A 26,398-nucleotide genomic window follows, 5' to 3' on the forward strand; every position below is an offset into this window, starting at 1 on the left:
GGCAAACCACACCACTATCCATCAAAGCCGGGTCAGGATCCAGTTTATCCTGGGCTGACCTGGTCCATTAGCACTTAGTATATATAGCTTTTTGGAGAAAACCCTAAAAATCTTATCTTCTACTTAGTTTTCTCTCTAGTTTTCTTTCCTTTTTAGTGTAAAAACGTTTTTGATTAAGAGATATCTGAAGGATTACATCATTCTAAAGCTGTTTCTTATCAATTACTCATCTCATCTAAACTCCTAATCATGATCAACATCACCTCTTGCAAAGGAAATGGTGTGTTCATCATGATTAGTGAGTAGTCACTTTTTAAACTTCTAGGTGTGTAGAATAGGGTGCTTAGATGTTTGATTTGTGATGTTTAGGGTCTAGATTCTCATTTCATTTTCTTAGTTAGCTGCTCTTAATGCTAGATATTTGCACATCACTCTGATTTAGAGCTTAGGCATTTCTCCACCCACAAGGTGTTTGATGAAATGCTTGAATGAGCTAAGCTAAGGGTTTATGCCTTTTTCATCAAGGGATTGATAGTTTAATGTATAAATGACATATTAGAACTGTTTCTTAATGCTCATTAGTTCATATTTCACAAATGGGAATTTGGCTTGAAAGTGGATTAGTGTAGAGATTAATGCCTTCAAAAGAGGATTAGTCTAGATTAGAGTTCCAAGTTAAAATGTTTGAGATCATGTGATTGCTTGTTATGTCTTTCTGTATAAGATTCAGTCTTCTTGGTTGAGAGATTGTTTGGTAACTTATTAGGCTTGATGCATTATGCTTGTTGATTGCTTGATTATATCTAATGGTTGTTAGACTTGATTAAGTGATTAGCAAAGAGATTATTGTCATGGGAATGAATTAATCTGATTAAGAAGCCTACACTAAAGAGTAGTAAGTGTTGCACTATGTTCTTAGCATCATGAACCAATATCTAAAGCATCCTAATCAATTATCACATCTAGAGGTTTAGCTTTCATCATTTGCTTTATCATCATTACTTTGTTTTGTTTGCTTTGCCTAGTTCATTAATCTTTGTTTGTTGATTAATTGTTTATGCTTTCTTGTTGCTGGTTTCACCAAACTCATCTTTTATTCAGTTTGACTTAAGAACTTGTCACATAAATTAGTGTCTAGCAAACACACTTATGGATTGATACCCTTTGTACTACAAGTGACATAAGGCATTGATAACCCCTTCTTAAGACCTTAAAAACCTCTAGTTATCACTACCCGCGGCCCATGGACGTTTTCCCACGGTCGCGTCTCTTGCAGTCAAGGCCAACCGGAAAAACGTTCCAAAACAGCCCCGTTCAGCTTATACAAGTAGTTGTGCGTCTGATACACCTCTTGGAATGAATAAACCCCTCCATCAACAACTAGTTTGCTCCATCAGCACCCAAAGATCTGAAGACGAAGACAAGTCATTGTCCTGCAACATGGCCTTGTCTTGTGAAGATGAGTATGAAGATGAAGAGTATGGGTTGTTTGTAGAAGATCCAAACGCAGGATATTCCTAAGAAGACAGTTCAGGAGAAATTCAATGGATGACCAACAACATCAGTAGGGAGAAGCTCATAGAGTTCAACAATATGGTCAGGTCATTTCCTGCTCACCTAAGCTTTGATGAAATCTGGAAGCTTGGTCGTTTGCAAGTCTTTTTCAGGTACTGTAAGGAGTCTAAAGAGGATATCCATAGATACTTTATGCGAGCTCGATACATGACATCACCAGAAGCAGCTGTCTATGCGATCTACCTTCAAAAACCTGAAGAATGTAGCCGCTACACCAACAAAATCAGCAAAGAGAAGCTCGATGAGTTCAATGAAGTGGTTTAAAACTTACCTGAAGGAATCACCTTTGCGAGAGCTTGCAAGGACTTCATGATAGGCCATTACTTCTGTGAGAGCAAGGAATCAATCCCTGAAATAGAAGACTTGTTCAATCATGCCAGAAGAGGTAAACCTGTTCGAACACTTCACAAAATCGAAGGTGCAGGTCAGTTTCTCATCTCATGCTCTATTAAAGGTGAAATGTTTAAAAACGTGCTTTTTGATTTTGGAGCTTGTCTTAACATGATGTCCAAGGCAATTGCTTTGAGACCTGGTATTAAACACCTGTTCAGGACTAGAGCAAAGATTATTCTAGCTGATGATTCCAATGCAACACCTCAAGGAATAGCTCATGACATTCTTTTGAGAATAGGAGATTGCATCGTGCCTGTCGACTTCTACATTGTCGAAACGAGAGACGCAACACATCCAGTGATTCTTGGATAGTCTTTTCTAGCAACTTCCGGAGCTATAATGGACTGGCCAAACCGGAGGATTTCGTTTGCTAATATCGACAAAGATGTCTTCACAGAAGCTGTCCCATACAACAGCAAAGCAGGAAAACGTTCTGCAACAGAAGAGTTTGAAGAAGAACTTTGGAATGACGAAGAACCTGCTAGGCAAAACAAGGAGATGTCGAAAAAGACTTGTCTCAGGACAAGATCTTCTTCATTGGACTAAGCCACGTCCAACACCAAAAGTCGAGCTAAACGACTTAAAACAGAAGCGCTTAATGGGAGGTAACCCATTTAGGTATTGTTTTCTTTAGGATTTTTCTTTCTTTTTATATTGATCTTTTTTTCTTTTCTTAGTTTCAGATGTTTCTCATAAATCAAAAAAGCCAAAAAAATCAAAAAACCAAAAAAACCAAAAAGAAGGATGGTCCCTGACTGCTCGGCCCAGCAGGAACCAAAGAGAAGCAGGAAACATACCGCGATATAAGCCCCTGCAGTCGCAGGCATTCTGACCGCGGGAAACACCACTTCGACCGCGGTCGCAAGACCCCAGACCGCGGCAGATGATCGTTCCGATGATACCCGACCCCAAACCACCCACTTCACCTCATTCCACCTCACCAAGCCCCACTCCACCTCATTCATCACTTCCCACCACCTTCCATCACCACCTATCACCTTCCCAAACCTCTTCAAATGGATCCGGTCCATCTCCACCAGCATCCCGGATCCAGGTAAGTTCTCTTTGGCCTTACCGATTCGATTATTTATGCATTTTTTTCATCCAATCTCGACTTGTTTCACACTGAGGACAGTGTGATTTAAGTCTGGGGGAGGATTTTATCCCTTTCTAACCACTTTTCTTTCATGAGTCTTGCATTATCCACATCGGGGCACAGAGTCTGAACCACACACCTCTTCACGGCCGCAACGAAGAAGCTCCCCAGTCTCTCAACAACAACCTACTCCAGTCTCTCAACAACAACCTTCTCCACGCTGTCAACAACAACCATCTCTTCAATCTCACGAGCAAGCTTCTGATGCTCAAAATTGTCCATCTGAAGGTCACAATGTATATGCAGAAGAAGAAGAAGTTTTATTCATGGGGAATCTCGCGGAAGACCAGCACCGAATTCTCAATGCCTTGCTTACTCAGCTTAGCAGGGAAGCATATACCACAGTCCTCTCTCCCATAAAGAAGCTGAACACAACATGGTATGAATTCAACAAACCTAATTGCATAGTTTATGGTACTACAAACCTAATTGCATAGTTTATGGTACTTAGCTTAGAATTGTTATGATTGTTTGAGTCTTGAGCGTAATGGACTTGGTCTATGGATTGTTATTAACTGTTTCTTTGCGTACCTTAGTATTGTTATGGATTGTTGATAACACCGTACTTTTATGGAACGATTTGAAATATATTTTCTATGTTTTTTATTGCTTTCAAGTACTTTTATTACGTTTTTCTAGTATTTGTTGTTCCAAGACTCTTTTCAGGAAACTTAGGGAAAAGCTTAACAAAATGGATAGAATACCAGATTTTTAGCTCAGAGTCAAACCGTCAGAAGTTCACCCCCGATTGAAGGCCTTCTCACCGTCTGATCCAGCTCAAATTTGGAGATCTCAAAGATGGAAGTATCAGCTTTCCAGCACACTTTACAGCTTGGCAATCCAATGGTTCAATCAAAAGATATACGAAGAGCAAGATGTCCCGTAAACCAGCGGCAAGCATTTTCCACCTGCGGCCAACATGCCATTCCCCGCGGTCACAACCATCCGGACCGTGGCCAGCCATCCATTCCCCACGGTCACGCACATCCCGACCGCGGCCAGCTAACTCCGAGTTCGGAGGCCCATTTATGAAGCCCATATCATTTTCCCAGCCTCAATTCCGGAACCCTAGACACCAGAGAGTATTGAAGACTATAAATACATATCATTTAGGTCATTTTTAAAGAGAGAAGAAGAGAGACAAAATACTTTACAGAAATTTTACTTTAAGCTTTGTTTTTAGGTTTTAGGGAGAGAGAGATCTATCTCTTGAATCCTTGTTCTTTGTTTTTTAATTTCGGTTTCTGTACTACTTTTTAATACCATGTTTTTGATTTCGTTTATCATGTCTGAGTAGTTTTATTGTTGGGTCTAAGGGATTTTCGATGGGGATACATATGTTCGATGAGGATTCCATGAGCTATTGAGCCGAAACTTAGAACTTTTTCTTCTGAATTCGTTTTTACTGCATGAGAGTAGCGTCATGAACTACAATCTGATCCAGATGCTTGGTGACACGAAAGTGTTCATCCGGTGTCAGATCTAGTTTGGGAGAGCAAAACAAACATAGGAGTGGAAACCTACCTATGGGCGATTTGTGAATGCTGACGAGTCTTAAACATAATGCATTTTTTCTCTTCTAGGGCCAGAGTGGAAACCTACTGGTCAGGGTTGAGAGATAGTTATCTATGATCACGACAGTGGCGTATTCATACGTCCGTGACTCCAGTTCGAAAATTTTAAGCTAAGATCTTATCAAATTTACTCTCTAGCAATGTTTTGCATCGTTCATACCTCTGAGAAAACTTCCTTGAACCCCAGCGCCTTCTTTCCTATAGATTTACACCGATTGTATTTCAAGCTTTAGTTCATCCTTTTCATTCTCTTAATCGATTTTCATTTAAGCAATTAGGTTTAACCGTTTTTCTCGTTTTTAGCCGTTTTCGTTAAGTTTAGTTATTAGGTCATTTTAATTACCGTATTTTCTCTTTAAGATTCGTTTTTACGTTTTAAACACACCACCAAAACCCTCACAAAACTCGCCTGGTTCTAGATTTTCTTAGTTTATATTTCTTTCGAAGGCTTTTGAAGGAAAGATCCTCCTTCCCTGTGGATTCGATCCCTAAGTACTACAATCAATCAGCTGTGCACTTGCGGCTATTGATTTCATTTAGGGTAAAACTTGACACCCTCATCGCAGACCACATCAATTGTAACTGTTTCTTTGCTTTGTTCTGTGTTTGCAGGTTTGGGCGTGACAAGTCTTCCCTTACTCGGAAGATAACAAATTTTTTTACAAACAAGTTTGATGGTCCATTCTATAGCTGGACATGTCTGCCTCGGGAGGGACAGGAAAGATACTTTGTTGAATTTGCGGTAAGGTTCTCTATCCATATTCTCCTTTTTTGTGTTGATACATATGAGGCATTTTTTTTTAATTGCTTACTAACATCATCTTCTCTATTTTTTTGTAGAAAACCCACACCTGGGATCCTTTATTAACCGGTGTGGTTCAAGAAAACTTTGAGAGAGTATATCTACTCCGGATGAAAGACATGGTCAGCATGGCTAGGGCTTCTCGAGAACAACCGAACTGGATTGGCGATACTCTTTGGAAACAAATGACAGAGTATAGGGACACTGAAGAAGCCAAAGAGAAGAGTGCCACCACATCAGCTGCCCAGATGTCTGAGCGTAATGGACTTGGTCCTCATGTTCAGTTCTCAGGGCAGAAGTCCTGCCTCCAAATCCAACAAGAAATGGTAAGTAAATCAATTTTTAACTCTTTCATAAGTTAAATATCATCTTTAGTAAGTTAGAAATGATGGGAAGTAACTCTTTCTTTATATTGTTATCATTTCAGGAAGAAGAGCTGGGAAGACCGGTGAGTCTTGGTGAAGTTTTCATCAAGGTTTATACAAAACCAGATGGAACATTTATAGACCAAAAGTCCAAGAATGTGGCTGAAGCATATAGGAAGAACCTGGAATCCAAGTTGGCTGACCTCGGGATAGACTCAGAGACTTCAGATGGTACTTCACCATCGTTGGGGCTATCTGTAGAAGAGGAGAATGAGATTTTTCTTCAGGTAAAGTCTTCGTTTTTTTATTTATGTTGTGTTTTTTTCTATTATTTTTTGCTTCTATAGATTTCAAGTTGTTACTTTGTTTGATGCTTTGATGTTACTATATGCATTGATGCTTTAATCCTTATTTTGTTTTTCCAGTCGACTTTCATAAATAAGCAAGGAGTTTGTTATGGAATCGGAAGCCTTTCAGAGACGCATGTCAGTGGAAAGAGGAAATGCCCAGGAAGCTCTTCAACATACAAGGGATTGGAAGAACAGCTACAAAAAGCTCATCGCAAAATGGAAGAACAAGCGGCTGAGAACTCCAAGCGTGAAGCAGAGCAACAAGCCAAGCTGGACAAGTTATCTATGGTGGAAAGGTATTTGACTGAAACTGATCCAAAGTTCATGGAGTTTTTGGCTGCAAATCCAACTCTTCCAAGTGATCCAACTCATGCAGCTACAAGCTCTGATCTGACCCCAAAAACATAGGATCTTCTACGTCTCTTTTTTTTTAAGTATCTCGGCTCTTAAGACTCTTTTGAACTTATCTCAATGGTTAAATATGCAACCATTTGATCTTTGGTTTTAGTAACTTTTTGAACAATGGTTGTAAGTCTCCTTTTTTAAACAATGGTATTATGTAGTTTAATGACTTTTTGCAGTTTACATTTGAATGACTTCTTTTGCTGTTTAATTGCTATTTAAAATGTAGAAGTGGATTCAAATTATCAGATTAGGAGGAATCAAATCGTAAAACTAGATTTTGTTTTCATTTATTAAAACCATCGCAGTGCAGTCGTAAATCAATCGGAACATAGTCCTAAATTGGTCGCAAAACAGTCGTTAAATTGCACCAAATACCATTCAATTATCGAACCATATGGTCGCCATTCAGCGTAAATATGTCGAAATAACAGTCGTGATTCAGTCGCTAATCTAATGACTGAGTTGCGACTGATTCACTTCGTCAACAGTTAGTCGTTATTCAGTTGGTATTTGGCGACTGATAAGCGACTCAATATTAGCGACTGATGGTATTATCGGAACTCGGTCGTAAAAGTGGTGTTAGCGACTAATTAGCAACTGTATATGAGGTCGCTAAATCACTGTTTTCTTGTAGTGAATTACTATATTTATTTTTTTATACTTTTTCTTCTAAGGTTGCCCCGAGATAAATATGTTCTTATTCCTAACGACGATGATTCGGGTGTAGATTCCAAAGGTTCATTAAATGATGAATTGTTTGGAACTAATATTAGGCGAAGTTAAGTTCTATACTTTCGATCGATACGGTATGTGAATATGTGATACTCTAGCATCGTTGTTTTAAAAAATTTCTGTATCTGTGATTTTCATTGATTGTTTTGAATTAGCAGGTTGGTAAGTATTTGACATTGGCGACTAGACGCTCGGTTGCCAATAATAATTCATGGTATTACATAGCATGCAAGAAGTGTGAAAAAAGGTTCATTCGATCCCTGACAGAGAAAATGCTCATTCACCGCCGCTTTGGAAATGCATTACTTGCAATAGCAACGTTTCTGAGTCTCATGTTGTTGCTAGGTATTCAAGTTTTTATTCAATAAATTCGACATATACATGTTTTTATTAATCGCTAGGTTATACATTTATTTATATTTGTAAAACTATATGTCTAATTCTTCCTTTACAGTTTTTTTTCTGATGTTGTATGTTGACGATGGGTTTGGAGGGATAGCGGTCTTTGTCATGTTCGACAAGATTGCTAACAAAATGTTTAAGAGGACTGCAGAGGAAGTTTTCAAAGAATCAGTTGGGGTAGACCTATAGTTTTATTTAATGAGCATTATGATTATCTAATTTATTTTAATTATTCTCAAAATATTGCGTAGGACAATTCGTATGAAATGCCTTAATCCCTGCGCGATCTAAAAGGAAAAGAGTTCTTTTTCAAGGTTACAGTAACCGAAGATAACATCAAGAAGGTTAAGGCTTCATATTCAGTTGACAGGTTTACATCCGATGACTATATGATTGAGATGTTCTGTAGTCAGGTCTATTCAGAGGTTTGCTTTCGATTCTTTATTTTGTTTGAATATTTAGTTATGTAAATATAAATAACGGATCGCTAATTTGTTATTTTTATTTTTTTGTAGCCTCCGTTTTTGAAATCTTGTGATGATGAGAAAACAGAAGCTTCTATCGAGAAGACTGTACCTGCATCTTCTAAAAGTGATTGTGATGCTCCTAATGTCATTGCTAATGTAAATGTAGAAACTTTTATTGAGAAGACTGCTCGTGCAATTTCTAAAAGAGATCATGATGATCCTGATGTCATTGCTACTCCCGTCAAAACATCTGCATAAAGAAGGAGGGAGGGTTCTCTGTCATAGGAAGTTTAGCGATAAGGAGTTCGTTATTATATTATCCTATACAATTTCAGGATTAGAGTTTTGTTAGAAAATTTTCTATTGGGAATATTGGTGCTTTACCCTTATGGTAATTTCATTTGAAAAAACTTAAATATTTCATTATTAATAGTTGTTCCTTTTTTTAAAAAAAAATAACAATTTTTTATATTCAATTTTATGTTTACAAACGTCATATGTTATAAAAATACGTGTTTATGCGGATCATTGTTTTGATTCGTTTAATATTAGTAATGGTTATCATGGTTGGTATTAAGTCGACAGTTAATTTGTTATAATGTTGTATATGATATTGATAGTTAATTTATTATAATGTTATATGTGATATCGGGAGTATAATCAATAGACAATTTAAAAGATTATTTTGTAGTTTTGGTTTATCTCTGAATAAATCTATCAAACGTGCTGGAAACGGTCGTTACTCTAAGAGTTGATTTTATCACGGCCCGATTAACGTAAATCTAAACTTTGTTCATGTTTTTCTTTACAAGTATCAAAACTAATAAATTGTATATATATATATATATATGCATATAGTTAAAAAAATTATCGTGATATATTTACGATGATCGTAATATTTTTATAAATAAATTATCCAGTATTTATAGCAAACGAATTTTATATTCACTTTTAATGGTACTTGAAAATCCTAGAGAATATTTTTTCTGGTATAGTTACGTGTGCGTATAGTTAGAAAAAAATAAAAAATCTAATTATTCTAATAAAACCCTAGAATAGTGGGTTATATATACATGTAGTGTCATAGTTGTGATTTACTCCCTTCTGTTCTTCGAGATTTTTCCTTAGACTTCTACAGGTACGATGTATATTATGTATCTAATTTGATATTGGTTTTTGTTTATTAAGTTCCACTTTCTTCGTTATAGTTATTGGTATCTTTAATCTAATTGTGTTTTATAGGTGCAAGTAAACGTAGAAGCGTTAGTCCGAACGTGTTGCCTTTCCATCTTCTTGAGTCGGAGATTGTGAGGTTTGATGATGGCGAAAACCCTGGCTCTATTGGAATATCTAAGTTCTTGGCTTGGATGAACTGCGACAAAGAATCTTCGGAAGCTAGGATGCTTTTGTACTCAGAAATTCCAACTGAATTTGTTTGGGATCATAACGAAAAGTTATGAAGACGAGGTGTCATTGTTAATATGGGAGTCAGCATTATAGCAGATAGTTCGGATGGATCTGGCGAGGCTTATTATCTCAGGGTTTTGTTGGATGTCATAAAGGGACCATGTTCTTATGATGATATTAGGACTGTTAATGGTATCGTGTACCCTACCTTTAAAGATGCATGTCATGTGATTGGACTAGCCAATTGATAGTTTTCATAAGTTATGATTTAGGGTTTCATATGTCGTAATTTTTTTTTAAGTTTTAATTTAGATTTTTATATGTTGTAATATAATTTTTAAAAATATATTCGTATCAATTAATAAAATTTTAATATATGTATTTTTATCAATAAAATTTCTATAGTTTACTGTCCTTTAAGAAGGAAATTATGGCATTCAGATTGCGATAATGTTAAATTATTAATGTTTATATATTGATTACTTGCAGATTATTTCCTCAAGGGATAAATAATTTATAATAAAGCAATATGTTATCACAAAATTGTAAAATATACAATATGATATCTGAAAATATAAAATATTTGATATATCCTTTTATTTTGAAGTGTATAAATAGTAAATAAGATTTGGTTTAAATATTGTCTCTGGTGTGTTTATTTAAACCACTTTTACTAGCAATCGTCGTAATTCTATTGAGGCTCTAGATTTGCATATAAATTAAATGACTTATTTCCTATCTGTCGCCGTACATAAAAAATATGATCAAAATCTGTTTGGGATTTCCGAACTTGATCCTACTAAGCATATATGAAAGACTAAGTTGAAAATTTTGCGGAAATTTAATAGATTTTCCGAGTGTGACCGCACGTTAGACTTTATAACGGGGGACTGGAAGGTATAATCCATAAATTTCATGATTTTATTTTAATTTTTGTAATGATAAATGTTTGAATGTTAGATTCTTTACTTTCCAGGGACAGAAAATTTATGTTACAGCACCGATTGAATTTTATGATAAATATTCGAAGAAATGTAATGAGAAAGATTGGATTCTTCTAATAAATTTTAATCTGTTGCCTCTTACCGGTGAGTTCAAGCCAAGTATACATCCTTATATGATCCAGCTTACCAGTGATACAACATGTGCAAGCTCCTATATTTTAGATATCAATGGTTATTTTTCGTTTGTCGTTTTCGAAGATATTATGAATGGGACTATTGATTATAGCTTTTGTGTGGGTGAGTATTCGGTATATCTTTTATTATTTATTTGGCATTCAATGACTATATTGGCTAATTGGTATTTTGTTTTAAAAAAAAAAACAGATTTAATCTGTAAACTTTTCAACGTTGGAAACACTCATGATAGAATTGGATCCTTAGGATGCTCTAGACAGTCGATAATAAGATCCGATCTCGATAACGAAAGGTAATATGTATACAAGTATCCCTTTTTGTTAAAAAAATTTCAAAAAATATAATTTTTTGTTTATCTCAGATTGATTTTTGTTTGATGTGAAACTTTAGGAAGCAGCGTTTATCATGCTTTCTGAAATGTGATTACGCTGAAAATTTTCTTCGTGAGTTGGGTGGATGTAAACAAGATGTCGTTATTTGCATCATTCGTTTTGCAAAGATAGTTGTTCGACGAGGTATTTTGTTAGTTTTTGATATGAGTTGATTGTATAGTATAGGTGATAACTATGATTTGGTTTTTGTTTGTTTGAAAATATATGGTGTTTCTTGGCTACTATGTCGTATGATTGCACATAAGTTATTCTAAATTCACGATACTTTGAAGTTTATCAATTTGAGAGTTGATATCCAGTCATTAGATCCTGATGTTACGAGTTCCGTGATAATGTTTTTGGAATTACTTTATATCGATTTTGATTTTAAATTTTAATGGTTTGTGATAGACATCGAATGTGTGATGAAGAAAATTTGACTTTTTTTTTCTATCGCAATGTATGAAAATTATAATTTTTTTTTCTATTGCCATGTATGAATTTCAATATTCCTAGCTATCCCAAAAACAATTGCGTAACGAAGTATAATCATCAAAATGATTACGTTACAAAGTATAATATTATTATCCATGAATTAAAAATAGATTTTGTGATATAATTTATCGATATAATATATTAAGTAATAATAGTTTTTTTTGGAAAATATTCGAGTTTTAAGTAATACAACAATAAATTTTACAATAACTATTCGTATTTTAAGTAATTATTTTTATTAGAAGAATATAATTACTGTTATGTCGAAGTATATTTTTAGGATTAGGTCTTCATATTGGAATGGTAAATATTTATTTGTAGGTTCGCATTATTGTAATGTAGAAGTATTTCAATAGTATTTTAATATTATCACGAAAAATGTAAATTTTCTAATATTGTAGTATTATGGTGCATGAGAATATGTGAATATTATCGCAAAGAATAAGTAATTTAACATTATCATGAAGTTTTTCTAATTCGAAAATCGTTCTAATTCGAAAATCATATTTTATTAAGAGAAGCTAAAATGTATATTTTTTTATTATAGCGTAATATAATACTATATATATATATAGTTTGTTGATGATTATGTATATTGATCACTAGATCACACAGTTTTTGTTTCCGTATTATCCATCAGAAGCTATGAAACGTAAGCTTGTACGTCCTCAGAAAAAGCTTTATGCGTCGTCGAGTCCTCCAAACAAATGTTAGACTGCAACTAAATTACGTTTTGAAAAAAATCATTATGTTATAAACTGTGCTTAAATTTAACTGGAATCTGTAGGTGGTAATGCTAAGAATGCACGATATGCTCTTACCGGTGAAACCGATATTGATCAGCTTGGAGGTTTGTTTCATCCCAATTTTGAAAACGTTCCTGATCTAACACCCCAGGGTATTCATAATGCACAACAGAGAAGAATGCGTATCATGCGTGAAAGGAGAAAAATAAAAGAAAATATTGGTTTGGTCTTCTTTTTGAATAATTACAATATAACTTAATATTATATACCTGTTTTATATTTATTATTTTTTGCGTGGAAAAAAATAGATTTATTGGCTAGTTCGATCAACAAGGAAGAGTTTGCTTGTTTTATTGCTACTGATTCTGATTCCGAGAGGGATAATGATGAAGACTCTATGTTGGAAAGAGAGATGTGGAAAACACGACTTCTGGTAATAAAAAAAGGGAAACCCCAAAAAACGTGCTAAATCATTCGATTCTTGTGATGAGGAAACAACCGAAATCATTGTTAGTAGAACAGAATTATTGGAAACAGTTAGCCCTGGTCTGAAAGATGGAGGTTATGGTTTTCATTAGACTCATATATTTCATTTAATATATATTTTATAAATATCATATAGTTAATACTAATCAATAAATTTTTCCTTACCTGGTTACTACGATGATGGTGATCCTATATATATATGTGGTCAGTGTAAGGCTTATATGTGGTATGGAGAAGGGTTGGGTAAACGATATCGATGTGGAAAGCCTATATTCTCCATGTGTTGTGGTCAGGGTAAAGTCGTTCTTCCACTTCTTAAAACCCCACCGAAATCGTTATTAGCATTGATGTACAATAGTGATTTGCGTGATCACTTTCGTGAGTTTATCCGGGCGTATAATATGATGTTTTCCTTCACTTCTCTTGGAGGAAAAAGAAATAAAAAAATCAACGACGGTAAAGGTCCTTACATCTTCCAGATGAGTGGGGAAAACTACCATTCTATAGGGGATATGTTACCAGCTCCTGGAAAAGAACCAGCCTTTTTACAGCTATATATATATATATATGATACCGCAAATGAAAAATCTAACCGAATACCTGCTTATGGGTATGATTATTGTTCCTCTGATTTATATTTAATTTAATCAATAGGATCAATTTTAAAAACATATATATATATATATATTTTAATTTAATGTTATGTGGTTCTAAATGTCATAAGACTCTATTTTCAAAATGTTTTAGGAAACAGGACCGACTGATAAATAGCGAGAAAAGGTAAATAGCTGACATGCATTCTTCCTATGAAGTAATAGAACCAGATGGTATAGATTTTAACCATCTAAAAGCTTTATCACTTAGAGAGAAAGGAAAAAGCTTACACTTCACATAGTCCACATTTTCTGGAGTGATTCTCACCATTCCACATATTTCTTCAAAGAGATCAATGTGGTCCATTGGATGCTCAGTATAGATTCCATGGAATTGATTTTGCTTCACTAGAGAGACAATCTGAGGTTTTATCTCATGATCTCTTATTGCTGGGTTATGAATTTGAATAGCTGACCTATTTTGGAAGTGTTGGTGAGGTGCATCAAAATCGGCAATGAATCTATTGCAGGGCTGTCTTCTCCAGGATTGGCAAGCTGTATGGGTCAGTTGGTTTCTCTACCATTTGGTGGAACAATGTTTTCATTATTCCTTTGTTCTTTGGGGTTGACCTGGTCTTCTCTCCTTCGGTTATCAGCGGCTTGAGCAGCATTTTTAGGGATCTGGTTTCCCTCTCCATTGAGTTGTGGCTGGCCATCTCCTTCATGGGCAGCATCTCGGTCATCATCGTGAATAAAATCACGGTCATCATCTCCAATGTGATCATCTTGATCACGGTTTAAAAGATCTTCCCGATGGGCATTCGGATTGGCCATCTTGAGCGTCATTTGTCTGAGTTTCCTAAGTGCCCTTTCGTGTTTGTCAATCTCGTCTAAGGGTGGTACAATGTTTGCAGGATTTCTCCTAGTTTTCATGCACCTGAGAGAAAATAAAACAAAGATAAAAAGAGAAGTTAGAAAATCTCCAGCAGAACTCGAAAATCTTGAGGTCTAGAATTGAAATTAGATTAAGAAATCAAGTCAACAGCGACAAATCCCCGGCAACAGCGCCAAAAACTTGATGTGGGTGCAGTGGGCAATATAAGTTTTACCATAGACAAGCTGCAAGTGCACATCAAATGCAGTAGTACTTAGGGATCGAATCCAAAAGGATTTGTGTGTTTAGGACTTCTAACTGAAGCTAAAAAACAATCGTTGACCTAATCAGATAAAAAAAAGCTTTGGTTTGTCACTTAATCTAATTAAGCAAAGAATTAAAAAGCTTGAAATAAATAATATTAGAAACGATGCTGGGATTAGGTTCATTTTTAGGGTTCATGTTCTAAAACACAAGGAGTTTCGGCAAGGATTTTCTGTGACTCTGAAACTAGGATAGACACTTGTAAGATTAGCCAACTCTTGTCACCCTAATCATCTAATCACTCATTCATGGCCATTAACTCTCGTTCTCATGCCATAACAAGATCATGCATTTCAGATCGGAATCCATCTCAGCTTACGTATCCTCCGTAGGTAGGTTTCGTCTCTTACGACGGTGATGTCCATAAGATCCAGTTCAGGTAACCCAGATACAACACTCTCGAGGCTTGGATTTAACCTAGGATCGGACTCTGGGTGATCAATCCAGAGTTACCGGTTTGAGATTTGGATGAATGGGAGAATCATGTAAAAATCGAAATCCTTTTTCCTAAAAACCTAGATGTCATTCAAACATGAAATCCCTTAGGATTTCCCCTTCACCCAACTCGGTGACTACTCAGACATGGCTGAATTAGACATCAACATCGGTTTAAGAACTAGAAAGAAGAAAAGTAAAGAAACAAAAGTTGCAGAAAAACTTCTCTTATTGAAGACAGTGTGGCGATGAAAAACTTTTACAGATGCATAAAAATAAAACCTAAAACTACAAATGAGTTCTCTCTCAAAAAGAAGAAAGAGGCCCTCTTACAAAAGACCTAAAAATTGAGTATTTATAGTGTTTCTTCAAGTCTGGGCATCTAGGACTTGTAAAATTGGTGCAGGAAGTTTCTTGGGCCTTATTTGGGCTCCTGAGGTTTGGACATAGGTCCGCCGGGGATGAAACAACTTGAGCCACAGTGGGAGCAAGCTTGACCGAGGGTGAAAGCTCCTGTCCTTAACTGGACTTGTGTTGATCGGCTTTCAATGCATTGATGGTATCTGGAGATATAACCGTTCGATTGCTTTGATTTCAAGTGGGTTGGAAAGCTGGTTGTCTCTTCTATAATTGCTCCAAATTTAGGAATGATCAGATGGTGAGAAGATCTTCTTTGGTTGAGAAACTTCTGACGGCCTGAATTTATCAAAAAATGTACATTTGCTCCAAAATGCACACAGAGCTCAAAGTTTCTTGAAAAGCCTTTTAAAACTCTAAAACATGGAAAACACCCATAAAACCTTTAAAATTGAGTGAAAACACCTGCATAAGATATTGAAAGTGATCCATAAAAGTGGTCAAAATCAGGTGTTATCATTATATATATTTAGAATTCGTCAGAGAAAAAAAAATCTAAAATCAGATTGAGTATGAGAAATTCTAAAGGTTAATGATTTATATTCAAATTTACGGTTGGGTTTATTATAAACGGATTACTTTAAATCAAACAGTGGAAATACTTATGTCATAATTTGTTTTAAAGCAATGATTATTATGGAATACGGAATCTCATTGATGTATATCATCACTGGGAAGAGTTACTGACTGTCATCATAAATTATCAATGGACATCTACCTACAATTGTCTTTTCCAAGAATTCATAGAAGCATTAAAAATCACGATAGTTATAGTTGGATATTCTACAAGATGGGTTCAATCATATTTCAACACAATGGTTGTTCATGGAATCAACAACATTTTTATAGATGTCTATATTCGTTTATGTTTAAATTTAGTTCATGGAATCAACAACATTTTGATGTATATCTAAATTCATTTATGTTTAGATTTATGTTTGCATAAGAGGCCTGGTATTGCTAAACTTATGGTTGAGTAATAGGCCCATTATATCTAAATTTATGTTTTTATATTACGTTATTAATCAACATCTAGAATAAATCATGTATTGGGTTACTAGAATCAATAACAATAAAAATTATTTCTAGTAACCAAAGCCGAGGTGTTGATGTCGAGGGCCTCATGCAAACTTGAGATGAAATGAAGAACTCACAAAAAACATGCATGAACCCTAGTCTTTGATCCATATTCGCGTGTGACCGTTAGAGCATCTTGTTCTTGATCTGGGCTCATGAATAGGTACCCTCGGTGTTGCTATGTCGAGGAATCAGGTCAAGGTTTGGCACATTTCATTCGGTAACATTGCACCTCGGTGTAGACAAGTCGTGGAGTTAGCTCGAGGTTTTGAGCATTTTGTTTTGGCAAGAAGTCACCTCGGTGTGGGAACACCGAGGGGCTTTGGTCGAGGGGTCATGTAGGAAGAGTCTGAGGTACAATGTCGAGGTGTTGAAGCCGAGGTCCAGTTTCTCACTTAGACAGAATTCAAACCAAACCGCATAAATACTCAGCTCAATACTTAGTCGTTTTTAGACTAGTGTCTTCAAACAAGCACACCTCGGTGTTGCATGACCGAGTAGTCAGCTCGAGTTTTAGACCAAAAAGCTTCGGAAATAGGCGCCGGTGTAAAAAAATGTCAAGGGAATAGTACCAATGCCTGCCGAAACACTTAGCACCAGGCGCATCTCTCAAAAACATGTATCAACCCACTTGTCTCTTGATCCAAATAACTCTCAGCTCATAACTCCAAATGACTTGAAACCAGTTCCTAGTGAAATACTACTCAATCATCTCTAACGTTGGTCAAGGACTCATTAGAATCCGGGGAGTGGAAGGTTTCCCGGACGGTCAATCTTTGAAATGCATCAGAACGATCAGAAAGAGGCTTCTGGACCTGTGTTCACTCTGGAAACGTTATCTCTCCTCAAATAGCTCCAAATCGGGTGATCTCAGGTGTTCTGGCAAAATCACTCATATATCTTGAATCTTGATGAAGGCCCTGGAGACTGAATCAGTCTGGAAAGGTATCGTCCCACGTACTCTGAAGCTCATCGGATCGGCTTAAAACGGAAGCGAGACAGGTGTATCTTCTGATGGCCTTAACTCTCTGCTCACTGATCCGAATTCAGTAATTGCAACTGTTCTGGAACCCTGACTCGATACTCTCCAGTTTTAATGAAGACCCGACAACTGAATCGGACCGGAAGCTTCCCTAGACTGGCAATCTTTGGCGCGTATTGGTGTAAACGGGTTTTAGCCAAGAGCTTAAGTACCGCGGTAAGAGAAATATCCGAGAAATCTTTCCCGCGGTAAGCTTTTTAGCCGATAAAAACTCATCCTCCTCGGCATAAAGTTTTAGCCGATAGATCTTCACTCGATAGCGATTTTGGCTGAGAAAAACTTGCCGGTATGATTTTTAGCCGAGAAACTGCTCCTTCGGGTACACAATTTTGCCAATAGATTCCTTAAAGCCGTATTCATAATTTCTGACCCTTTTCTTCACCATTTCAACTCCTGCTCACATCTCTTCTGCTCCAAACAGCCTCAAAAGCACCTGTTTATGACTCCAAACCATGCAAAGACTCCTTGGGACCTAATGCAAATCCTAAGTCCTAAAAAAATGCCTAAGGACCTAAAATGCATGAAACAAGACATGATTTGGACTAAAAAAAGCAGGCAAAATGATGCAATTTATGAACATATCAGGCAGCACTCTAAAATTCCACAACACCAACAGTTACCCTCACCAAACAATGGACCAAAGTTACGTGCAAATTCAAGCTCTAGCGTCGCTTGAACCTTAACACCCTATGAATTAACAAAAATGAATACATTAGGCAAGTAAAAAACCCAAACTGAAACTAAAAGACTGAACATAAAACATAAATCTAAAAAAGAATAATATGTGACATGACTATAAAATATGTAAAAGGTATCAGCATATATATTACTTTTTCGTCGGACATTATGATATCTAGCAAATGATCAGAGCAACCTAAACTTGTATATTTCCGAATAATTTTTACTGGCATATAGAAATATTACTATTTTTATACATATTTAAAATTTGAGGTTTCAAATAACATATTTTTATAATTATAACATTTTTCTGTTTTGTGTTAGGATTCCATGCGAGGTTTGATATATATATATATATATATATATATAAGCAGGATGTAATATTTACCATTCAGGAGTTATATACAACGAATACTTAGGTTTTATTGGCACTAAGTTATATCGATCGCTGCTTATCTTTTAGCAATGAAAGATATGACCTTAATGGATGTCTCCGAACTAACACCATCAAATCTATGTCGAACTCATGTGAAAATACTCCGTTTTTAGCACATCGGTGAACCTGATATCACTTTAGATTTAGTGTTAGTTGATAAAAATGTAATTCTGTATATATTATTCTTGTGGCTTTATCTGTTTGGTGCATATCACTTGTCTGAAAAAAATATTTTTGTTTTTCTAGTGTGATAAAATACATAGGTCATTAAGAAAATAGTTTATCGACAGTTTTACCTCAGAAGTGAAGCAAAGAGATTCGGTTATTTTGTATCGTTTTGGTGTTGTCCCTGTCATTGGAGATTTCAGGCCGACATTTCACAATTATAAAATTATATGGAATTTTTAAACTTCTTTTTTAAAGATCCCTTTTTTGATATCAACAACTACCTGAGTTTTGGAATTTGGTAACATACATAACCACCTTCGCGACCCATTCTTATTGATCGGTATAGCTTTGTCCCAAATAATTAATAGTAACATGAAAATATACATTTTTTTATATTTAGATGTTTTCTCAATGACTAACTAATCTTTATAATACATTTAATTTGACACATCGCCGTGATTGAAACATTTCGCCACATATCCTCTGATAGTAAAAAAAAAATGGGGTGATGTTTATATGGAGTTTTGTAATGAATCGTACATTTATTAAATGTGTTTCTCAGGTGCAATCACTTCAATTATTATTTCATACTCTATTGTGTGATTATTATATGTCTAACAAGGACGTTCGATTGCAAGTGTTATTACGGAACGACTACATGTTGGATTTGATGACCGATTCATCCCAAAAGGAACACAAAATCAATTTTTGTGTTATAAGATTTTCAAGTTTTTCAGATTTGCGCATGGCTGGGCAGCGATAACCGCATTCTATTGTACCTAGATTTTACTAAATCCTAACCTACCTGAAGTTGAGAGAATGTGGGCTACAATTACACAATTAAACGATGGTATTCTAATAAGTCTTTAATTCTAGTAGTATTTTTAGTTTTTGTTCTTTGCGACCCGTACTTATTGATCGGAATTTGGTAACATACATAACAAAATTAAATATATAATATTAAAGTTTCTTGTGCATCATTGCAAATATAGATATGCAAACAACAACCAAATGTATATATAAAATCTGTCTCCTAATTATTAATCAGCTTAACCTAATGCACGACATGCACTTCTAAAAGAAGGATAAAGGACTTCAGCAACACCCCTAATATCATCAAAGTTACATGAATCCCTTATTACGTCCAATAGAACCCTAAGATAGTAATCTTCTCCATGCTCTATCGGGGATTTTTTACAACACATGCACCAGGAGTTTCTTTTAGTCTTGGCCTCCAAGACTTAATTTTTCGATCCCATACAAATATAGAAGGAATCTCCGAGTATAAAACACTACTTGTGTGACATCCCAAGAATCTGATTAAGGGCAATTCTGACTTTCTACGATCATACCTAATTCTCTCTTCCACTCTATAAATAAATGGAGCTCGTGGCAGAGAGGAGACAGAGAGATCAGAGCGGCAAGGCCCTTCCAGAGTCACGCATGAGCAGCCACCATCAAAACAGCTCGAAGGAGAAGCCATTGCAGCAACCTAGAAGGCTGATCCGACGTGTTCTGGCGTGAGAGATAATCGGGTGATCAAATCAGATCAGATCGGCACAAAACTTGGTATTCTACCCTCATATCTAGCTATAGCCGCAAATAGATCATTATTTGGAGTTGTCTTCTAAAAGTTATGAGTGTTTTCCCGAACCATATTTGCAAAGGTCCGATCCGCGAGCAGCCGACTTGTGAAGCGTTTTGCCGGCGATCTAGGAAGATTCAGAAGGCGATCTACATACCAGCGTGAAGATCTTTAATCCAGCTTTACAGATCAATCTTATGATATCCATTCCAAGATGTGACAAGAAATTTATGATCGTTTTTATATTGGATATCAAATCTGTCTGAAGGTGAACTATATTCGTTCTTCATCAAGTGGCAAAGGTGAGGCGGGACTTGTGGATCTATAGGTTGTCTTAGACATAGTTGTATATGTGTATGCTGAAACTAGAATTAGAGATTGATTGATAATTAAAACAAACATGAATGATTCTTTGAGAACTGTTGTATGTATTGTTGATTGGTGTTAGTCTAGGCGCGTTAGAGCGCATGATTGATCCCGGCCTATGGACAGATTTCTTGCTGGTCTTCACGAAGGACGTTTCGCGAAGTGGGACCATGGCTGGACCATACACAGAGGAAGTATGGCCAGTACAAGGGCTGTTGGGCCTGTGAGATTTGTGGTTGACGAGTCACCAGATTTAAACAGTGTGACATTCTCATGAGTGGGAACTTGTGTGTTAGGTTTCGGTGTACTTGTGAAATATTTATGATTGTTGTTTGTCTAATCTTAGGTTAAGTAGACATATATGTGGTTATGTTTAATTCTTCGTATAGATCAAGTGGACAGGTAGGATCGTCCTCACTGAGTATCTTCAAAATGCTCACCCTTCTTTTCCCTTTCAGGTATTGTTTAAAATATTAATTTGGCGTGGAGTGCAAGTCTATTTATTCAATAGGGTTTCCCCGGTTTTGGGTGTCTTACCTTGTCTCTGGGTAGAAAACATATACATATCCGAATTCTGATCAATATAGAACCGTAACAACAAAATGGATCATAGCATCGTCTAGTCCTTAAGAAGTACTCTATTTCCCGTACACAGCCTCTTATGCGGATATCTACTATCATTAAAAAAAACAACAAAAACATCAAATTAAATAAAAAATTTTTTAACCGTGTTGATAACACCAAATTTTGACCATTTTTATGGATCGTTTTAATATTTTATGCAGGTGCTTTAACTCTGTTTTCAATTGTTTTTAAGTGATTTCTATGTTTTAGAGTTTTAAAAGACTTTTCAGGAAATTTGGACTAAAGATGTGCAATTTGGAACAAATGAGCGATTTTGGTTGAATACAGACCGTCAGAAGTATTGCACTCGATGGAGGCTTCTCACAGTCTGATCATCTCCACAATTTGAGACAACATAGAGGAGACAACCAGCTTTCTAATGCAATTGGTTTGAAGAAAATCTAACGGTTAGATCTTCAGATATTCCCGATGCACTAAAGACAGAAAATGCAGTCTCGAAGGAGAGCATAGGCTGCGACCGCGGCCAGACCATGATTCCCCGCGGTCAGGACCACCGCGACCGCGGCCAGACAATGTTGACGTCCGAAAGTGACCTAATTCAAGCCCAAGTCCAGCCCAATACTCATTCTTCAAACCCTAGACGCTTCCAACGAATTAGAAGGCTATATATACTCGTTTTAGGTCATTCTAATGACAAAGTCATGGAGAGAGAGCAGAGAAGAGCCGCACACCTCAGAGTTGGCGTCTTCGGGAGAAGAAGGAGTTGCCGAAGGAGCCATCATCGATCTCCATCTTCATCCTCGTACCTCGTTCTTTACCTTTCTCTTATTTAATTTCCAGCAAACTATAATACTTCTGTGATGTTTTTATACACTATGATTGAGTAATTCTCTTGTTGGGTTTTAAGGGATTTTTCAAAGGGATTCATGGATTGATTTCTGGTTTGTTAGATTAGGGTTTATCTTTAGAGTTCTTCGGCTAAATCTGCATTTCGTTTATGTGGCTTTGATCGATAATCTAGCTACTGCGATTAGGTTGATTTACTCACCGAAACTGTTGTTGAATCGATTAATCCTATTTAGATGAACAAATTTTCTTAGACGGCGTGAGTCGATCTAAAGCGTTTTGTGAAATTATCAAACTAATTTGTCTAGAAACTCAGAGAACTGAATGGGAGTTTAGTAAATCTGAGTGAATTTATTTGTGATTAATACTACGTGAGTAGGTTAGTCTGAGTTTGATTTCAGGAACACATCTATAGAAAACTCTATGTTTGATTCTCTTGTTAGCTAGTCTATGATTTCCGGCGAATTTTCTAACGCCCAACACCTTCTCGTATTGTTTTTATCTTATTGTTTACTTGTTTATAAGTTTATTACTCCCTCTGTTCAGAATTATTTGATGTTTTAGAAGGTTTTTTTTGTTCAGAATTATTTGATGTTTTTATTTTTCAATGCAAAATTTAATGAATTTTTATAGTTTTTGACCTATAATATTCTACAGATTGTCTTCTTATTGGCTGAATGATATTTAAATAAGTTATAAATAATATTTTTAGTATAGAAAAAATAAAAATTAAATGAATCCTTAAACTGTGTGCAAAAACCTTAAACATCAAATAATTCTGAATAGAGGGAGTATTTGCTATTTTCGTCACTGTTCACAACCCCCAAACAAACACCCATATTTTCATCTTAGCTCAGTTCTCATCTCAAGTAAACTCGTATTGCAGTTACTTGGTCTTCAGTGGATCGACTCCTAAGTACTACAACGTACATCTGTGCGCTTGCAGAAAACTAGGGTTAAAACCTGAGCACATCAAGTTTTTGGCGCCGTTGCCGGGGACCTTTAACGTTGCCTACGAGTTTCAGGTCAGAATCGAGTCTAACGTACTTTCTCTTGTTCATTTTTGAAAAAAAAAATTTATTATTTTATATAAATATATATATATATATAAATTAATATAAAAAACGAAAAAGAAAAAAAAAGAAATCTATTTATATATATATATATAACTAAAAAAATATATTTATTACTTTATATAAATATATATATATATATTAACAATTTAAAAAAGAAAAAAATGATATACATATATAAACTAAAAAAAACAACTAAAAAAATGAAAAAAGAAATATATAAATATATAAAAATTAATTAATTAACTAATAATTAAAAAAAAATAATAAAAAATAATAAAAAATAGTAAAAAAATAAAAACACACACACACACAACACAAAAATTAGAGATGGACGATAACAATAGATACTTGCAAGGTTTAGATAGGCTTAAAGATAACCACCACGTCCAGAAAAACGTTGATGAGCACGTTAGGTTCCAAAACACTCCTCGCTTAACTCTAAAAGATTATAACACTCCGTATGCTTTCTATGAGAACCGTTATCCCATTAGTCTATAACCCATCAACGTAGACTATGAGATTAGTCCGAAACTCATAAAATTGGTCAAGCAGAACCAGTTCCATGGCGATGCATCGGAGAACCCTATGGACCATCTTGAAGATTTTGAAGAAATCTGCAGCACCAAGAAATCGATCGGAGTTCCTGCAGATTACATAAAGTGCAAGTTATTTCCATTTTCTCTTTGTGATAAGGCGCGTGCTTGGTTCAAGTCTTTGTCTTCTGGTCACTCGAATCATGGGACGAATGCAAGGCTGCCTTCCTTAACCATTTCTACACCACCTCTAGATCAAACTTCTTTAGAGACAAGATTTATAGGTTCCAACAAAAAGGAGGCGAAATTTTTCATGAAGCTTGGGATCGTTATAAAGGCTACATTAGAGAATGTCCTCACCACGGTTTTACAGAGACATACATCTTGAACACTTTCTACGAAGGTCTTGAATGGACATCTTAGGCACCTCTAAATATAGCAAGCGATGGAAACTTCATGACACTTACTGTGGAAGAAGCTTACATCTTGATTAATAATCTTGCTGCAAGCAGCAGAAACAATTGTCCTGATCAAGGAAGAACATCACGTTCTACTTCCCATGATCATAAGGAGATTGAAGAACTTAAAGCCATGGTGAAATTGTTTCTCCAAAATCAGCAGCGTTCTGTTAATGTCTGTGAAGCAGTTAATGCAGCTGAGATCAATCATCAACTTGGAACACAAGATCAAACCCATATGAATCTCCAATCTGCTCCAAAATCATCTCCAACCTCTCAAGACAACAAGCTCGAGCTTATGGTGCAACCACTTCTTATAAAGCTGCAAAGATTAGAAGACGATGTGGATATAAGAGTGGACTGCCTATACACTGACCTTAATGGTAAATTTGAAGCTCTTTCCACTCATGTTGATAGCATGGACGTGCAGCTATCACAAACCATAGATAGTTCAAAAAGCACCGAAATTATCGACAGACGAATCGCTGAGGTACATGAAAAAATCGCCCAAGACACCCGCAACCTCGAGCTTAAGTTAGACATCATGAATGATTACCTCAACAAGAACAATGAGGAGTCATTTCAGAAGTTCACTAACCTCTCAACTCATGTCAAGATGCTCGAGAAACAAATCGGAAAAATTGGAGAAAGTGTGAAGAGACAAGATGGTCATCTTCCGGGAAAAACCATAGACAATCCGATGTGGCGTTGCAATGTCATAGACACTGATGGTGAGAGAGAAGTCACGCCTATTCCTGGCAATCAGGACACTGAAGTTGAATCTCCAGCATGTCCTGAAGAGTATGATGTAATAGGAAAAGTTCCACACCAAAGGAAGCTTCATAAGATAAATGATTCGGTGAAGTTTGTCTTCCCCTGCATAATTGAAGGTATGGAATTTCTGGACTCTCTATGTGACACAGGAGCAAATGTGAATGTGATGTCTAAAGCAATTGCAACCGAGCTGGGGATGCGTGACATCAAACCTTCTCACGGTTCTGTTAAGTTTGGAGACAATTCAAGCACGATTCCGTATGGTTTCGTAATGGATTTGATGGAGCAAGTAGGAGGGTGTCTTGTTCCTGTTGATTTTCACATTCTTGAGATGGAAAATGACTCTCCCAGGGCGTTAATATTTGAAAGTTCATTCCTTGCATCAGTGAGGGCAGTTGTTGATTATCCCAACCGAAGAGTTTGTTTTTCTAAAGTCAAAAAGAGAATCTTCTATCCTGCAGTCTGTAGTGGTGGAAGCTCTTACTGTATAACCATCTACAAGGAAGAGAAGTTGATTCTAGACCCTGGAGATAACAAGGGAAGGTGCCAACACGTTTCTATACAAGCCCATTTAGTCGAGCCTAAGGGAGTTGTCGAGTCGAGAAAATCAAAGCATAAAGCAAGGATGTCTAAGCGCAAATCAAAGAAATCTAAGGGCAAAGCTACCTCACCTGGTGCAAGCGTGACATCGACCTCTCAAGACCCTATTGGAGACGTGGAGAAAGATGGTAATGCTAAAGTAATCACCCCAGAGACACGTCCAGCCCCGCCTCCAAAAGCAAAACCTTCCGAGCTTCCTGGTTTATGCATATCGCGAATTACCTAGCAGCAGAGGTCGAACCGCCACGATTCTTCGGCTACAACAAAAAGAAGTTCTTGCGGAATATAAGAAGATACTTTTGGGATGAACCATATATTTATAAGCAGTGTGCAGATAACTTGTTTCGCAGGTGCATCTCTAAAGAAGAAGTTCCAGAAATCCTTTTTCATTGTCATGGATCTAACTATGTTGGACACTTTGCTACTGATAAGACTGTAGCGAAGGTTTTACAAGCTGGTTATTGGTGGCATACCATGTTCAAGGACGCCCAAATATTCATATCCAAGTGTGATGCTTGCCAAAGACAAGGGAACATCAGCAAGCGACATGAGATGCCATAAAACTTCATTCAAGAAGTCGCAGTTTTTGATGTTTGGAAGATCGACTTTATGGGTCCTTTTCCTTCATCTTTTGGAAACAAGTACATCCTTATTGCTGTTGACTAC

At 36.2% G+C, this 26,398-nt stretch overlaps 2 protein-coding genes and 1 non-coding gene across 3 annotated transcripts; 2 read left to right on the forward strand and 1 right to left on the reverse strand.

The window, feature by feature from the left end:
- The first annotated feature begins 5,619 nt into the window (after positions 1 to 5,619).
- On the forward strand, positions 5,620 to 6,623 carry LOC112087319. The gene is made up of 3 exons (XM_024157339.1): positions 5,620 to 5,826; positions 5,928 to 6,152; positions 6,291 to 6,623. Exons 1-3 carry the CDS (start codon positions 5,620 to 5,622, stop codon positions 6,621 to 6,623), a joined length of 765 nt encoding a protein of 254 aa, XP_024013107.1.
- Positions 6,624 to 12,278: 5,655 nt separating this feature from the next.
- LOC112087320 lies at positions 12,279 to 25,958 on the forward strand. The gene is made up of 5 exons (XM_024157340.1): positions 12,279 to 12,342; positions 12,421 to 12,483; positions 12,688 to 12,812; positions 23,920 to 24,264; positions 24,324 to 25,958. The coding sequence occupies exons 1-5, from the start codon at positions 12,279 to 12,281 to the stop codon at positions 25,956 to 25,958; spliced, it is 2,232 nt and encodes a 743-aa protein (XP_024013108.1).
- Positions 24,158 to 24,268, reverse strand: LOC112087438. Its single transcript, XR_002900118.1, has one exon. It is a non-coding gene; the product is annotated as a small nucleolar RNA R71 (small nucleolar RNA).
- Positions 25,959 to 26,398: the final 440 nt, after the last annotated feature.

Source organism: Eutrema salsugineum, unplaced genomic scaffold (genome assembly GCF_000478725.1).
Source record: "Eutrema salsugineum unplaced genomic scaffold, Eutsalg1_0 scaffold_18, whole genome shotgun sequence".
Classification (NCBI taxonomy): Eukaryota; Viridiplantae; Streptophyta; class Magnoliopsida; order Brassicales; family Brassicaceae; genus Eutrema; species Eutrema salsugineum.

Excerpts from the sequence above, each read along its gene's own strand:
- LOC112087319 (XM_024157339.1), top strand. The coding sequence starts at position 5,620 with ATGGTCAGCATGGCTAGGGCTTCTCGAGAACAACCGAACTGGATTGGC. Across the intron at positions 5,827-5,927 it reads TCCAAATCCAACAAGAAATG|GAAGAAGAGCTGGGAAGACC; the intron begins GTAAGTAAATCA and ends TTATCATTTCAG. Across the intron at positions 6,153-6,290 it reads AGAATGAGATTTTTCTTCAG|TCGACTTTCATAAATAAGCA; the intron begins GTAAAGTCTTCG and ends TTGTTTTTCCAG.
- LOC112087320 (XM_024157340.1), top strand. The coding sequence starts at position 12,279 with ATGAAACGTAAGCTTGTACGTCCTCAGAAAAAGCTTTATGCGTCGTCG. Across the intron at positions 12,484-12,687 it reads CGATATTGATCAGCTTGGAG|ATTTATTGGCTAGTTCGATC; the intron begins GTTTGTTTCATC and ends GGAAAAAAATAG. Across the intron at positions 12,813-23,919 it reads TGTGGAAAACACGACTTCTG|AACCAGTTCCATGGCGATGC; the intron begins GTAATAAAAAAA and ends TTGGTCAAGCAG.